The following is a 16,741-nucleotide window of genomic DNA, read 5'->3' as shown; positions in this document are numbered from 1 at the left end:
CAAAATGATTTTGTGTTGTTGCTTGGAATTTCATCTCCACAGCAATTCGGGGACTCCTTTGTTGTATTTTTCATTTCATAATGTACAAAATGTTTCAAGGGGAGACAGCTTTGGACTGCAGGCAGGGCCATTTATCACCTGCACTAGTTTGCCATAGTGGTCTCCTTGGTCTACCTGCATAATGTTGTCTGGCACTATCTCACAGACACAAGCAAGGCTTTCTTAAAAAAAGACATCATCTGCAGGACAACAAGTGCTGTTCCAAAACCTGCAAAAATCAGTACAGTGTTGTGCATAAGTCTTGAAGCACCTCTCATTACTTTATATTTTGTTTTCAAGGAACCAAACGTTCTCCTAATTTGTGGTGTTTAAATATAAATCGTTTCCCAGGCTTTATGAAAGTCTTTTACTATTTTTCTTTGGATATTGTCTGCTTTTCATTCATTTTCATTCCAGACCTTATGTTCACCATTTTCAGAGGTTTTGTTTGTTTTTCTTAAGGCACTTAACACTATGAATCATTCAAGCACAAAAACTAACAAGAAAGGCATATATCAAGGGACAAACTGGTACATTGGACAACTTAGCAAAGAGAACCATTTAAATTGGCACTTTGTTACAAGCAGCCTCTCAAAAAAAACACATAATTTGTTCTTGTATGTTCGAACAACGGTATGACAAATGCCAAGGATAACACAAAGATAACAGTAAGTATTTTATGTGCACTAACAAGGTGATTCTCAAAGAGGTAAAAAGCACGGTTTGTTGTACTTAAAATATTTGAGTAATGTGAAAAAGTGGAGGAAAAAATAAGTAGTGGCCAATATAGAAAAACTATCACAGCAGATGAACAGCACCTGATAGTCATGTCCTCTGATATGCCAAATTTCATAAGAACTTGACTGAAAATCAGGAGAAACAGGTTTGATGGAGTGATAAATCCAAATTTGAAATTTCAAATGCTTATGAAGTCAGGATACAAGAATCTGGAAAGCATCTGATTGGCAGCAGCTTAATTTTTCAGTATGACAATGATCCCAAATGCAGTAAAAGCATACTGCATTGAACTACACACTGGAAGAGTCATGGATTGGCCTCCCCAGAGCCTGAAACTCAATGTTATTGAAGCAGTGTGGTGTCATCGTGGCAGAGAATGAAATAAAAGGCAGCCAACAACCAACGAAGAACTTTGAATGTCCTTCAAGAAACCTGGAAGTATTCCTGAATACTACTTAAAGAAATTACAAGAAAGTTTTGCTAAGAGAGTTCAGGCTATCTTGAAGAATACAGGTAGTCATACCAAATATCCGGTTGTTCAGTCTGACGTCACTAGCCGTGTCTGGGTCTAAACTCCGTTGCAGGTCCATATATCAAACGATCACTGTGGCATTACTGAGAGTTGAAAAACTGTCTAAAGTCTTTCATCTTTAATAAAATGATCAGCGTTCTGCTCTACCAGGTGTAACAATTGAGTTTAACATCCAGGCATCCATGAAAACGGAATTTATGACATTTAACAGAGTTAGAAGTTAGCAGGGAGTTAGCTCGCTAGCTTCTATCTAAATACAATAAAGCATGTCCTGACTGCGGGGTTTTGGAAACAAATTAAAACATACAGCTTTCTTATCACTTCCAGCATAAATGAAGACAGAAAACTAAACAGCAGTGACGTTTGTAGGGTTACTGAAGTTGGGCTAGCTGGTATATAATGATGTGCTATGTGACCGCTGGCGACACAGCTATGTTAGCATAATATAAACAAGCTAACTTTTTTTCCACTCGATAAAAGTTAACGTGAGTTTTCTCGGTGGTCAGAAACAAATGTAATCGCATGGCAGGATGCTGTAAAAGGACCAAACTTCAGCCAGGAGAACAACTGAGATAATCCATCCACAATACGAGGTTAGTCATTCATATACTGCTGCATGGGCTGGGCTGTAGTTACATCCTAAGGTTTTAAAAACTGAGCTTAAATAAATGATTAGCGGTAATAAAAGCCGAGGGAGGTCAACAGGGATCACTGACTGTTTTAGGAGCTTTTTGAGATCAAATAGAAGAAAATACATAGCATTAAACATGTTAACAACACAAAAGCCATATTAAACGCAGACTACTTTAGACCCGGAAGTAGGATTCGTCGCGTCATCACTGAACAACCGGATTACCACATTGACTTGTATAAACTCGTTTTTTTATATACTGTCTTTCAATGTGTGTTTGGATATGTCAGTAAATCTCTGCACCTGTTTCCAATATTCCTAACAAAATTTAATGAAATGAGTGTCTCAGGACTTTTGCACAGTACTGCAGTTATGAGCATTCATTCACCCCGATGCCCTCCTGGATATTGATACTCTTCTATTTTCTTTTTTCTTATTTTCTTTTATTTCCAAACAAACCATAATCAGTGACAATGACTTTTTTTTTTTTTTGCTGTGTTATTTCTAGGCTTTTTCTCTGGGATTCTCTTTTCATACCCAGTCCTGTCACTAATTAACCTGATTACCTGTGCGATTTGTCCCCATGATTACACAATTTTCTAGTCTTATTTTGTGTAGAGTGCATATCATATAAGCTCTATTCGATACTGCCACTCTTTTGAATACTTCATTTGTGCTGCTTGTGCAGTATCTGTGTGCTAAGAGGTTGAATGGGTATGTTAGGCCCAGAAACAATTGTAGCTTCTTTTTAATATGTAATAGACATTAGCGGTTATTGATTGGGGTGTGAGCTTTGTTTCAGTCTTACCTGCATCAGTCAAGTTCCTCCACACCAAATTCGCTCCTCCACATCTTTATGGATCTTTCTTTGTGCACTGGTGCGCAGTCGTGTTGGAACAGGAACAAGCCATCTCCAAACTGTTCCACCAAAGTTGGGAGCATTTAAATTGTGCAATATGTCTTGGTGTGATTAAGCATTCAGTTTTATCTGTCATATGCAAGTTAGCACAGGGTCAACATTGCAATGAAATGTGTTTGACGAGCAGCAGTCACTCAGCAGCATGGTACAGTAGAAGAAAATATAATAGAATAAAATAAAATAATTTAAAAAAATAGAAAATTAGTAAAGAGCAAAATATTAGAGAGACGTGGTAAAAGAGAAAAGATAACTAAATATATATGTATCTATAAATATAAATATATGTACACTAGTGATTAAATAAGAAAATCTTGAAAAGAAATATGATGGGGGGGGGGGGGGGGGGGGGCAGATGGGATATTGCACAGGAATGAGCAGCAGAAAATTACAGTATTGCACTTTTTAAATATAAATATCAATAACAATAAAGTGACCAGTGCAGATTAAACAGAGTACTTGTGAAGCTGCAAGGTAGCTTCTGAGTGCGTCCTGTGTGTTGTGTGTGTTTAAGTGTTGTGGTTGAAGTGTCATATGGCTTGGTGGTAAAAACTGTTTTTCATTCAGAATTCCTCTCTCTGGAAATGAAGGGCAGAGCCCAACTCTTGAAAAACAACTCGACACTATAATCCTCCCTCCACCAAAATTCACACTTGGCACAATGCAGTCAAAAAAGTACTGTCCTCCTGGCAAACTGCCAAACCCAGACTCATTGAAATGCCAGAAAGAGAAGTGTATTTCATCACTCCAGTCCAGTAGCAGTGTGCTTTATATAAGTCCATCTGACGTTTTGCATTACACTTGGTGATGTAGGGCTTGGATGCAGCTGCTCGGCCATGGAAACCCATTCCATTAAGCTTTCTACACACTGTTTTTGAGCTACCCTGAAGGCCACAGGAAGTTTGGATTGACTCTGCAGAAAGACCTCTGCGCTTCAGTATCCACTGGCCCGGGTCTGTGATTTTACATGACTGAGTTGCTGTTCCCAATCATTGACCCTTTGTTATAATATCACCATATAATATCAGCTGTTGGTGATATTATAACCAACAGTCAGCTGTTGGTGACTGAATATTTTTACAACTGGACATGTTGCACAAGTGGCATCCTATAATGGTATCGCGCTGGAATTCATTGAACTCCTGAGAGTGACCCGTTCTTTCACAAATGTTTGTAGAAGCAGTCTGCATGCCTAGGTGCTTGATGTTATACACCTGTGGCCATGAAAGTGATTGTAACACAAGAATTCAATCATTTGAATGGGTGAGTAAATACTTTTGGCAATATAGTGTATTATTTAAAGGATTTATTTCCACACTGTTTTTCATGTGATGATAGTCACTTTGCAGGTATTAGTAGAGCATCTATAACAGAAGGAACTATGGTTCTTTTGCATATTAGTATATGAGTCTTCGTGTTTTGTTTGTAAAGAAAAAAAAGAGTTCAGACTAGAGGCTGTGATGTATTCCAGTGACACATAGCTTATTATTTATTATTCACTTCTGTCCTGAAAATAAACAGAGCCAGAGCAACAGTAAAAGACTATGTGACGATGATATTTCACTTACAGACATGTCAAATTTAGCATCACATATTTACAGTCAATCTTCAAGTTAAAAAAATGAGAGAATGATTTGAGGTCAGTAAGCTGCGATATACACCTCACAGTGCAACATGTAAATTAAGTCAAGAACAGGTTGAAAAACAAAAAGCTATCTGTGGGAAAACATCTGTTGCTTGATGCCCACATGATTTTCCTGTGAGGATTTGTAACCTACCTTGTTGCTCCAGTTAAGAAATCTCAGCTCTGAGCTGGTTAAAACACGATCTTTGTAACAAGACCTTTGTTAATCCTGCCAGATTCCCTCTCATTTGATATTGCTTCCAGCTTTCTGTGGATTTGCTCAGCAGTGCAGCACTGAGACGGGGTTTTTTTCTCTCTACACAAGGTAGCACCAGTTTTAGAAAATAAGACCCCTGGTTTATGAGAAGATGTGCAACTAGGAAGGAATTTAACACTTACTATATGCAGCCATGACAAGTCAATATTTGGAAGTTAAAAATATCTCAGAAGTGTGGTGTAAAGTTCAGAGGAGCCAGTGGCGTGGGAGTGGAGTCATTGGCCCAGTTCAGAGTAAAGTTGGCCTTGCTCTGTGCACTCTCCTCTGGTACAGGGAAAGCAATATGACAAGCAACACCTATAATCAAAATAAGAAGCGAAACCAGTAAGGCGGTTCCCCGACGGAAAATCAGCTGTGTTGTAGAAAGCACCACTTTGGGTTTGGTGGTTTCGTTATGTTCAGTGTCCCTCTCAGATGGTGTTGCATTAGTATTGATGATGCCTGGCTCTTGAGCAGCTTTCATCTCCTGATCCAGGGTGTTGACAGGACTGTAGCCATCTGTTTTTGGAGCTTCTCCACCATCCGACTGGGCCTTCACAGTGCAAAGATGCAGTTAATGGATGTGTGAGTGGCTCCATTATGATATGACAAGATACAAAAAAACACGCTGTGTTGAAAGACTTACTGAGTCTGGGCAGACAGGACCATCCAGCAGCATCGCTTCATTGAGCCCTGTACCAGGAAGGTGTCCAGGTCCTACCAATAACTTCTTCCCAGCTCGCAGTTGAGCCTAAAACATGTCAGAGCGAGGTTCAAGAAGCAAATAAAAATCTGGTAACTCTTGGGTATAAATCCACAAAAGTAAACCACAATCTAAAAACAGATATAGTCCTCTGCTTTCTTCCTGCTGTTTTCAAACACATTACTACTCACCTGTCAGCTCTGGCATCGTTATACAATAATATGAATAATAATTATTATTAACCTTTATTTTACCAGGAAAAGTCTCATTGAGATTAAAAACCTCTTTTTCAAGGGAGTCCTGGCCAAGAGGCGACAACATGTTAAAATTACAAAGTTACATACATGTTATAAGTAACAAAATAATAATAAAAAAAACAAAAAATGTAAATAAAAAGAAACTGACAAAAACAAGGAGATTATATAGAGTTTATAGAGCTACTCTTGACGAACAAATGTGTTTGGCACAACCGGGCATTAAGATCTTTACTCTGCTCGCTAAAGCAGCCAGATGTGGCAGGTTTGTCTCCCTAGCCGGCTCAAACAGGCTACAGGTATTTGTTGTTGTTTGTTGTTTTCTCCCTAGCTCGCTCTCTCTTCTGTCTCGCTCGCCTGGGCGGAGCTCAATGTGTGGTGAGCCAAAACACCTGCAAGCGACTGCTCACCTGTGTCTCATTATTCCTGCCTCTCCCAGCCACCGTTCAAGATGGTGGCTCGGAGTTTCTTGTCGCTGGAACGTTAAACGACTATCGTTAGCGTTGCCCAGCTGTAAAATGATCTCCAGTGTTTCCTGCGTATCTTTCCTGGTGTTGATTCTCTCATCTGTCTCCGTACCTAGATTCCCTGGTTCCATCCTTATTTCGCGTCCCTGGACTACCTGAGTGTGAGTGTTAATTACAAGCATGGAGAGAAGTGAAGAGGAGTGTGTTGAGTGGCGTGGCAGAAGAGGAGCGTGTGTGGAATTTCCCTCACCATTCCCTGTGGCTGCCCTTCCCCTTTCCTCCCCTCAGTACTTGTATATAGTCACCCGGTTTGTTGTAAATAAACCTTTTGCACCTTTCTCCCTGTCTGCGCTTGAATCCGCTCAGTCCACTGTGGCAAGCTTATACACAAATAATTAAATGTATTAGTATGTGGGATATGTGAGAGTACATATTGTCTTTTATGTCTTATCTATTTTTTTGAAAGTAAGAAAAAATTAAAGCTAAACAAAAAAAAGAAAAAGTTCTAAGAATAAAACTAAAATAACGATATACAGATAAAAAAAAACTTACTGACAGACCTCCAAAGATTTAACTCAGAAATGTCACCTGTTACATTCATACTTTTTTTTTGGAAGATTGAAATAATATCTATGCTTTTAGAGAAAGATATGAGCGTCTTACCTTCTGAGTGACTTTTTTCCAGTTAATTTTAAAGATCAGAACCAGAAATAACACTGTCTCGAGGGAAAGGCATACAAGTAGGCCCAGCCACAAACCTGAAAGGAGGAACAGAAATTCAAACAAACACATCAAGAAATAGTCTAGCTATCAAGCTATCAAACTGCTTATACCAATGGTCTTTAAAGACACAGCCAAGCTGACAGTCGACTCTGCTTATTCACAGCTGTAGACTATGAGTCCATATGCTCGTATAAAGTAGAGACAGCACACCTAGACTGTGCTTCCATGTTCGGATGCTGTGCCTGTGTACAGAATTTCCAACTATCTTTGCAATCCCATGGTACTTGAATTGTTTTATTTTATTTTTGTGACAACCACTATGAAAGCCATGAGTACCATTCACAGAGAGTTGGGGAATGGCTGCAATCACAGCATTGTAAGATGGTGAAAGATGTACCCTTAGGCCCCCTCCTCGATTCAGAGATGGTCTTTCCCTTTTCACGTAAATGGCCTCCTTGACTCTGCGCTCAAACCAGCGTTCCTCCCTGTCCAGGATGCGTACATCCTCATCATTGCAGGAGTGTCAAGAGTGTCTTTGATTAATGGTCATGACAATTTGCACATTAAGGATCCAGGAACTGACCTCACAGCTCATTGTTCACTCAGTGGTGCTAGTTTCAGTCAGTATGCAAAGATACTGTTTATAAGGTTGGGGAAACCTGCAGTCAGCTGAGACTGAAGAAGTCACTTGGTTGAGTGACAAAATGTTTCTCCCACTGAAAACACTATGTCCAGATGAACAGAATCAACTTTTTGGGGTCAAAAAAAGTCTCCTTCAAAAATTTTAAAAATCCTACAGACTGCACAAAAAAGTGAAAAAGTGTTAGTGTACACAAACAGACACACTTGATTAAAAGTTCACATCCCTGATGTACATTAGGATAATTAGATTTATTTACAATACTGTGCAAAAGTCATGAGTCCCACACTGCTTTAATAATATTGCGGGCTGATAGTGCTTCACTGTGTACTTTTCTGTCCAGATATCCTTTTACTGCATTGTCAGAGTGTTTGGGATCATTGTCGTGTTGAAAAATTAAGCTGCTGGCAAGATGGCACTGCACTGTGAATCATAATCTGATGGCATTTTTTTGCGTTCATAATTCCATTAATTTTGATCAGATGTGTTTAAGAACACTTTAAAAATTACAAGTCTCACTCCTTGAAAGCAAAAATTAAGAAATGAGAAATTTGCACAATACTGTATAATATTTAATTGTGTGTTGTGTGCAACTGTTTTTAAGTGAATGAGAATTTAATTTAATCAGCTTGGATTAAAAAAAAGAAACATAAATAATTAATAATCTTTTTTTGAAAGTTAATCATATCTATATCCATCCAGTTTTACACATCAAGGTTTTTCAGCTCTTGTGGAAAATGTTACAAAACAGCTGTTGAGGTGAAGAGTGTGACCTATAGCTGGCTCTTTATCAGACTGATACTAAAGGCTGGGTTATACAACTAAATCCTAAATCAACAGCAGCTGAAGTGCATTGTGGGTAATGGGATATCTTAGTATTAAAAATGATCAGACTGCAAAACTAATCGTAAATAATTGAAATCCAGTTACATGTAGTTACATTTAGAAACCCAGTGTTGCTGCCTACAGGCTCTTATGTGCCGGCTTAAGTGCCACTGGTGATAAATCTTGGTATCAGACATTGTTATCGGCTGTTTTATTACTTGTCTCACCCTAATGTCATATGACCTCTGTCAAATTGTGCATTCTCCACTGTGTATTTTGTGTTCCTTGTCTCTGTGCCAAATTATCTTTGCATTGAGAATTCCTGCCTTTTCTTCTCCATGAAGCTCTATCTGTGAGTCTGAACCTACCTGGTATCCTGGTTTTTGTCCTTGCTCTTCCCTGTCAGACTTGGTTTGCCTGTTCTGATCAACTTCCTGAGTGCACCTGACTGTCTCTTGCCTGAAGTAAAGACTGCATCTCGGGGCTTTGAAGCCTATTTCAAAACTTTTTTCATGTTATGCCGTTGAGTCCTTTGATTTTGACTTATCAGTCCACCCATCTATTTTCTTAATCATTTATCCAACTACAGTCACCAGGAGTCTGCACCTTATCCCAGGTGACTTTGTTAAAGGGGCTTGAGTACACCCTGGCTAACACAGGGCTAACAGTCACATCCACACCTACACCCTTGACCTAACATGAAAGATTTTAGGCTGTGGCAACCGAAAGCCCTCACAGGCAAAGAGGGAACATGCAAACTTGTAAAAAAAAAAATTAAAAAAAAAGAGCTATGAATACCAAACCTTCTTGCTGTGAGGCAAAAGTGAAAACGTGTGCACCACTACAGCAACTTATAGCTTGTCTGTAGAAAGATGCCTACAATAGAATAAAAGTATTACCTAATATCCTCAGGTTGGCATAAAACATCAAAGCTATTCCTACTGGCAGGCCGATGAGGTAGTAACCCAACAGGTTGGAGATGGCAGCAATTTTCTGCATCCCAGATCCTACAAGAATTCCTGAGCAGACACACTGAAATGGAACACAGAATAAAAGGAAACAAAGTTGAGGGTTTGATTTGATCAAGCAGACAACCAGCTCTCGGAACTAGTCTTTGTAAAGTGAGATGAGAACATAGTTTTTTGTTGTGTAAAGGCATACCAGAAGTGAATCAAAGAACTGTACAAAAATGTGCACTGTGAGGTTTTCAGACACGGTCGCCACAATTTCACTGCAGAGAGCAGAAAAAGAGCATTAAAACAGTGTTATGATAATATTTTACAGGCTTGAATGTGTGTGTTGCTGTAATACTCACACATCAGAGGTAAATATGAAGGCAACAACTGACTTACAGCTTGCAAAACCAATACCCTGGCAAACAGCAAGCGTTCCTATAGAGAAAATGCATATAAGTCCATGTGTCCTTATTTTATCATGTATTACATATGTTTGAATTTTCAAAGAAATGTTTAAATATCCTAATACCCGACAGAAATAGGGTCACTTTGCAGGTGAGCAAAGCTCTGGTGGTGTCCCCGGCCCCCAGAGCATTCCCAACACGCACACAAGCAGCTGCATGGATACCTAAAGGAATCTACAAGGTCCAGACCAGAGTAAGCATTTTTCCCAAATTGCAGAAGTGCTGTTAAATAATAAGATGACTGTGTTCAACTAAGTAAATGGCTGATCCGTACCATGTATGCAATGGTTCCTATTTCATTCAGCACATGCTGAGCAGCAAGATCCACCTCACCAAGTAAACCTGACATGATTTAGAGAGATTCATGAAAGGTTTTGCTGCTGTGCACGAATGCGACATTTTTACACAAACTTTTGAGACAAAGATTTTACAGTGAGGTAAGATTTTGTGAATTAAACTTTTCCATTTTCCATGATGAGTTTTTTGCAAAAAAAAAAAGTGAAAACCAGGACATTATCTGGGGAGATAACCTCAAAGAAGATGGGAGAATTGCAAAGTAGTAAATATATTTTAACAGCATTTCGACTGTAATAATTTACAATATCGCTGATACTGAACAGATTCTAACCGGAAATATCAGGCCACTGATTAGAGTATAGATTTTTGTTTACAGAAAGATAAGACAACCCTGGTAAACATTTTAGTGCATTTTTGAGAAAGGTTTAAGATTTAATCGTTATTATTAAATCACTGAAACATAACCCCTTCATCAGAATTTACTATTTTATCATATTTAACCCTTTGCTTCCTTTACATGTAGATCTATCAGTATTGCATATGCACTCCTCCCCAACTCTGCTCACCTCCAGCATGAGCATGCTCATCTCTGTTCAGTCACCCTAATTCTAATCTATGCTGCATAGTGTAATATTGGATTAATAGAAGAACAAAAACAACCAGAAGCACCAACAGTAATATCAAGGTCAAGTTATCACACAGTTAATGATATGCTGCTAATGATAGATAAATCTTTTTCCTAGAAACCAGTTATAACAACTTAGCCTAAACCAGCAAGATTATGCACTCTTTCTTTAGATTTGTTCCATATGAAACCCTGGAAGTCTGAATCTGGGTTTTTGAGACATGATCACTGTATTTTTGTGACTTGTGCACAGCAGAGATGTTCTGTCATAGTGATAACTGCTAGGTTAAAAGGAAAAAAATAGCTTGATTTTTGTTTTCTTCTTGAGAAAATAAGTGTAAAATGAGTGTGTGTAATCGGCCGTTTACGTGCATGTTTGTTTGTCTGGCAAATAACACTGACCAGCGAGAAAACTGCCAATCTCCCAGAGCCACCATTCAAAGTAGACCATAAGTAAACTTGGAACAGCCAGCTTCATGTAAGAGCCCCATTCCTGCAGACATTCAGTGGACCAACCTGTAAGGTTTACAGAAAACTCAATTCAGTAAAACTAATGTCTGAAAAGCTGTATCATTCACTTTGTGTTATTCATGTGTAGCACTCACCTCCCCATGTCTTCTGATGGAGCTTCCTTATTCTGATGTAGCCGTACAGCAGCAGGAAGAGGGTGATCTGAGCGAGGCTGTTAGCGATTGCTGATCCACTGAAAACACAGATGATAAAACGTATTTATACCTGTGGTTGCCAGAGGAATGACCACTAACAAACAACATTAACAAACACAGGAATACGCTGAGGAGGCATGGACCAAAAAACTAACAGAAAGACTGTGGTTTGGCACACTAGGTTTCTCATGAGCTGAGGAAAGACTTTTCACAATTAGTAGGAGTGAGTGCTTGGTAAATGTGAGGGATAGGAGAAACAGGGCCCAGACTGAGGCCTGGGTTGAGTCATCTGCCTGATGAATCAAATGTTTTTCCAGCTGGAATAACTCCTGTCAGAGAACTTTCTTCTTCCTTTGCCCTACACTGCCCCCCTCACTTAAATAAATTTCAAAAATAATAAACATCAGTGCACTGCTGACTCACATTTAACAGAAAACAAATTTTCTTCTCCTCTCAGTCCCCTCTTTGGACAACAGTGTAGTGAACATGGCAGTGACAGAGGGCTTTTTTCTGTTTTATTCATAGATTGTATCTGTTATTCCACCATCAAAAAGTACATAAAAATGAAAAGGCAAACTGAGGCAGTGTGACACACTTACATGATGCCCAAATTGAGGGTGAAGATCAAGACGTAGTTGAAGCCCAAGTTTAAAACATTCGCTATTCCCGCTGTGTACATCTGTGGCAATATGATCCCCTGAAAGATTTTTTTTTTAAAAGACATGATTAGCAATCCAGTATGCAGAGCCACCATTCCTTCGGCAAGAGTATTTATTTACTTAAATTACTTTACTATTTTCCCAAAGACAAATTCAGGTAAGTGTAGCACACTGGTGGAAACTAGAATAAGACATTATCTCACTGAAACTGCACATTAGCTGCTTATGATGTATTTGGTGCTAAAAAAAAAAAAAAATAGACCTGACAGTTGAACTAGACAAAAGGGGGACAATATAGGATTTCAAAAAAATTTCATAGTATGTGCATGATTACATTTCTGTCACAGAAAATCACAAGTCTGAACCTTAAAAGGGCGCTTTACGATGTTATATATAATATTGTGCTAACATTAGCTGATAGTGTGGGTAAACAGCTGGAATGGCACAACATGGCACAGTGTCTATATATGCATATATATACAAATATACATATAAATATCTGAATATTTATATATTATTCCCCTCTTGCTCCTGTGGGCAGTCTTTATTTTTCAAGCTCGGGTCCTCTAGCAGAGGCCTGGGAGCTGGAAGTTCCTGCACAGTATATTTGCTGTTCTTAGGACTGCACTCTTCTACACACCAATCTCAGATGTTGTTACTGGGAACTGCTGGAGCCACTTGCCTAGCTTGAGTCCCTGCACCGAGTGCTCCGGCAATCACTGGGACCACGGAAACTTTCACGATCCACATTGTCTCAAGTTCTTCTCAGGAAGATGTGGTGTTCCCTTCTGGTAGTTCCAACCCCTCAGTTCTAACTACTTTCCCTCTCTTTGTTTCCATCCGACTACACTTCTCCAGTCCGAATGACACTCCGATCTTGTTGCTGTACATCATGGTGGAAAGCCCAGCAGCACCTCCATTTCTTGAGGATTCTGAGATGGAACCGGCTGCAGACTGACCTACTAGTGTCCTACTGAGCCACAATTGAGAGTGTGCTGGTGCACGCCATCGCCATGTGGTACGCTGGTTGAACAACAGCTGATAAGAAGAGACTCCAAAATGTCACCAGAATTGCAGAGAAGGTAATCGGTTGTCCACTCCCCTCCCTGGAGTGCATTGCCAGCTCTGGATGTCGCTCCAGGGCCTGGGCAATTTTAAAAGACCACTTCCATCCTAACCACCACCTATTTAACATCATGCCCTCCAGAGGTGGGACCAAGTCATTGTTTTGCAAGTCTCAAGTAAGTCTCAAGTCTTTATCCTCAAGTCTCAAGTCAAGTCTCAAGTAATGTCAGGCAAGTCAGAGTCGAGTCTCAAGTCACTGGTGTAAAAGTCCGAGTCAAGTCACAAGTCTGAAACTTTGAATTTCAAGTCCTTTCGAGTCTTTAAAAAAAACAAAACGAAAAAATAATGTTGCAGTTATGCTAAATGTAAATATTAGACCATGTAATTTTAAAATCTGTGTTTTTCTCAACACATGACAAAATAGTGAACTTAGAAAATATACACAAATTGTGAAATTGCACCTCTTTAAAATGCAGCTCAATTAAACCTAGCTCCAAGAATAATTTTCACCGACAGTTCTGAGATAAGCTGCATGTTATTCTTGGATGCGGTTGTAGGACCAGCTTTAAAATCGCATGACAAAAATATCATACATATTAAAAAAAACTGAATCACCAACGTAGCCTGGACAACATTTGCTAGTTAGATGAAGTCAGCTATCTCATCTTAGCATATTTATATGCATATTTATAATCATACGGTTCTTGGAGTGAGTGCACACACTCATGAAGTTTAGTAACTTCCGGTCACTGCAACAAGCCCAGGTACAGTTTACCGACGGATGGGTACAGGACCTTGAAATGCACCGTGTAGAACGAAAGACCATCGTACGTATCATAAGTTTACCAGTCTCACAAATCGTCGTCATAAATACACATTCGTTAACCGTTTATTAATATAACCTTTGAGCTCAACGGTAATTAATTAGTAGTGGAAATAATTTCTGGTAGCATCACAGAAATGTAGCAGTGACAATAATATTGGATGCTGTAATCGTACTGGGCAATTAGTGATACAAAAAACCTGTTTTATCCTGTGAATAAAAGTATATGTTTTTGTCAATGTACCATAATAACAGAAGCGAAACGCAATATTGTGTCAGGACAATTCACTATTTATGCACAATAAATAAAGGAGCATAGCGCGACAATTTCTGTTCAGCGCCAGACTTGCTTGTAACCTATATCACCAATTATGTTAAGAAAAATGACGCATTAACTACAACAGCAGACTGACCTTTGTGTAAATGCTTGGAGCAGACTAACCTGTGAGCTGGAGGGTTCTGGGACGTTATATTTGATCTTTGAATGGCTGCAATCCAGACCATCCGTCGCGTCTTTGTTACTTTGGAAACATGGCTCGAACAATTTCTCTTCAACGACGTAATCCGATAACAACCGATCTCTTTACCCGTCGGCTTCCCGTGGCTGTCATGCGACCGGCTATTGCAGTTAATAATACAACAGCTTCTTGCCATTTTTGTGTTTCTTTTTATCGCTGTGTGACTGATTTCAATTGAAAGCCTGCGTGCGCTAGTACCGCTTGCCACGAGTTCCCAGAATCCTTTGCGGTTCTACCCGTGAATGACGTCACATTTTCAATCTCTATATAATATGCATGTTAAATTTTATATTTGGGGTAAAATATCAAGTCTTTTCAAGTAAACCGGTTCAAGTCCAATTCAAGTCACAAGTCATTGGTGTAAAAGTCCAAGTCAAGTCACAAGTCTTAGAACATTTTTTCAAGTCAAGTCTAAAGTCATAAAATTAATGACTCGAGTCTGACTCGAGTCCAAGTCATGTGACTCGAGTCCACACCTCTGATGCCCTCTGGAGAAAGGTTCAGATCCATCAGATGCAACACCAACAGACTAAAGATCAGCTTCTTCCCGTGGGCTGACAGAAGTCTCAATGCACCAGAACACTGACACCACACTGACACACTTCTGCAGTCTTCCCCTTTGTTTACTTATGGTAACCTTGAGTGTGTGTACGTGTGCATGGGAGGGTGGGTGTGTGTGGACGTGGGTATGCACGTGCAAGCAGACCTCTCCCATACAGTCATTCTGTTTTTGCTATTGACAATTTCCTGCGCAATATCTTGGTAAATGTGCAATAATAATAATCCTACCTTTTTTTTCTAACACGAAGATGCCTGTTCATCTTCGTGGCTATGATGGCTGACAGGAGCTTCCATTTGGTACTGAGGCAGGTTATTGGCCGGTAGTTGGATGGGATTGGTCCCTTTTGGGGATCCTTGGGAATCAGGACTGTCTGGCCTTCAGTTAGCCATTACGGGTGTCTCTTGTTCATTCGCAGCTGATTTATTTGTGCTGCCAGTTATTCAGACTGGAGATTCATTCTTGGATGTTTGCACTATGATGGTTATTGGCCCCTGTTCAGAGAGGTTGCTGTGGTCTGCAACCTCTGGTTTATTCTCCTGGTATACCTCTTCAAGTGCTTGCTGTACTTCTTAGTAAAAGGAGAAGGAGGATATCTCCTTCGTAGATACCACACTTAACAACATAACAACATGACCTTTCTGTTTTAGTTTCCCCTGGAAGGTGTCTGACTCCTACACACCAGAAGCATACTTGTTTCATCTCATGAACCTACCTGGTTTTGCAGGTAGGCAACCTGCAGCTGGTACAGAAACACAGCCTGTAGCAGAAAGAAAGACAACATGAATTTAGTTGTTTGTTTGTTTTTTACTAAATTAAATTGGCAGTAATAATTCTCAAACATGAGGGTTAAACAACTCAATACTAGTGCGCTTACTAAACTGCTGCATGTGTGTTACTAAATGCAGATGTTGAAACACTGCAGCTGATAAGTACACAATAACTAATAATCTCAGTCAAGGTTAGGAAGTAAGTGAACTAAGTCTCAGTCTCAGTTCATTAAACTCACTGGAACAGCTGGTAGAAATGCCATCACATATATCTGGGCAATTCTGAAAGGGAAGCAAACAAAATGATATTCATTTAGTGAAGCAAACATAAAGACAATCATTCAAGTTTGCAAAAAGTGCATCTGTAAATTCATTCATTGTGGGAAAGTGCATCAGCACTGTCTTCACATTACATCAGTTTTCAATCGTAGTCCCTTGAAATCAAATTTAATTTAATCTCATACAAATTTACTCAGAAACTCTGAAAACACATATAAAGCTGAAGTTTTCTAAGCACAGAATAGTATTAGTACTGCTGATAAAAATGCCAACAACAGAACTAAAAATATAGATTTGTATTCCTTTTTTTCCAGTTATATATTCAAAGATGCTACATCAGCTTTAAAAACCATGATTTTACCTCGCCACCTCTTCCTCTTGGTGCATGAGGATCAGTAGGCTGTAAGAGTTCATGATAATAGCCCAACATGGCAGGCAAAACGCCAGCAGGATCAGTGAACTCCTTTGAAGAATCACTCCAACACGTTTCATGTTTTTACTGCCAAAAGTCTGCAAAACACAAACAATGCTAATGGGAACTGGATTTGACTCCATAGTGAAATTATAACCTTCCCGTGGATAAAACCGCTGCAACAATAATACACACGCACAGTGTGGTTTGCTCACCTGAGAGATGAGTGTATCACAAGCCAAGGCAAGGCCATGGCCTGTTGCAACTGTGGTCGAATTAACGGTCTGAGAGGTGAAGAATA

At 39.4% G+C, this 16,741-nt stretch overlaps 1 protein-coding gene across 2 annotated transcripts in view; it reads right to left on the bottom strand.

Annotated features, from left to right (window-relative positions):
- Positions 1–4,311: 4,311 nt before the first annotated feature.
- The window catches only part of slc47a1 (solute carrier family 47 member 1), a 26,801-nt gene continuing 14,371 nt past the window's right edge, over positions 4,312–16,741 (bottom strand). For both annotated transcript variants that reach the window (XM_080866281.1, XM_080866282.1), the window contains exons 4-18: positions 16,656–16,724; positions 16,390–16,538; positions 15,989–16,031; positions 15,695–15,739; positions 11,955–12,052; positions 11,296–11,393; positions 11,093–11,206; positions 10,043–10,110; positions 9,834–9,942; positions 9,664–9,739; positions 9,510–9,579; positions 9,248–9,380; positions 6,824–6,918; positions 5,383–5,487; positions 4,312–5,289 (exon numbers count right to left, since the gene is read on the bottom strand). In XM_080866281.1, the coding sequence (XP_080722407.1) occupies positions 4,924–5,289; positions 5,383–5,487; positions 6,824–6,918; positions 9,248–9,380; positions 9,510–9,579; positions 9,664–9,739; positions 9,834–9,942; positions 10,043–10,110; positions 11,093–11,206; positions 11,296–11,393; positions 11,955–12,052; positions 15,695–15,739; positions 15,989–16,031; positions 16,390–16,538; positions 16,656–16,724 (1,638 nt within the window). In that variant the 3' untranslated portion in view covers positions 4,312–4,923. The remainder of the gene's footprint in view (positions 5,290–5,382; positions 5,488–6,823; positions 6,919–9,247; positions 9,381–9,509; positions 9,580–9,663; positions 9,740–9,833; positions 9,943–10,042; positions 10,111–11,092; positions 11,207–11,295; positions 11,394–11,954; positions 12,053–15,694; positions 15,740–15,988; positions 16,032–16,389; positions 16,539–16,655; positions 16,725–16,741) is intronic.

The sequence above is a fragment of the Rhamphochromis sp. 'chilingali' genome (genome assembly GCF_963969265.1).
Source record: "Rhamphochromis sp. 'chilingali' genome assembly, chromosome: 19".
NCBI classification, from domain to species: Eukaryota; Metazoa; Chordata; class Actinopteri; order Cichliformes; family Cichlidae; genus Rhamphochromis; species Rhamphochromis sp. 'chilingali'.
This window is presented reverse-complemented; position numbering and strand designations above follow the sequence as displayed.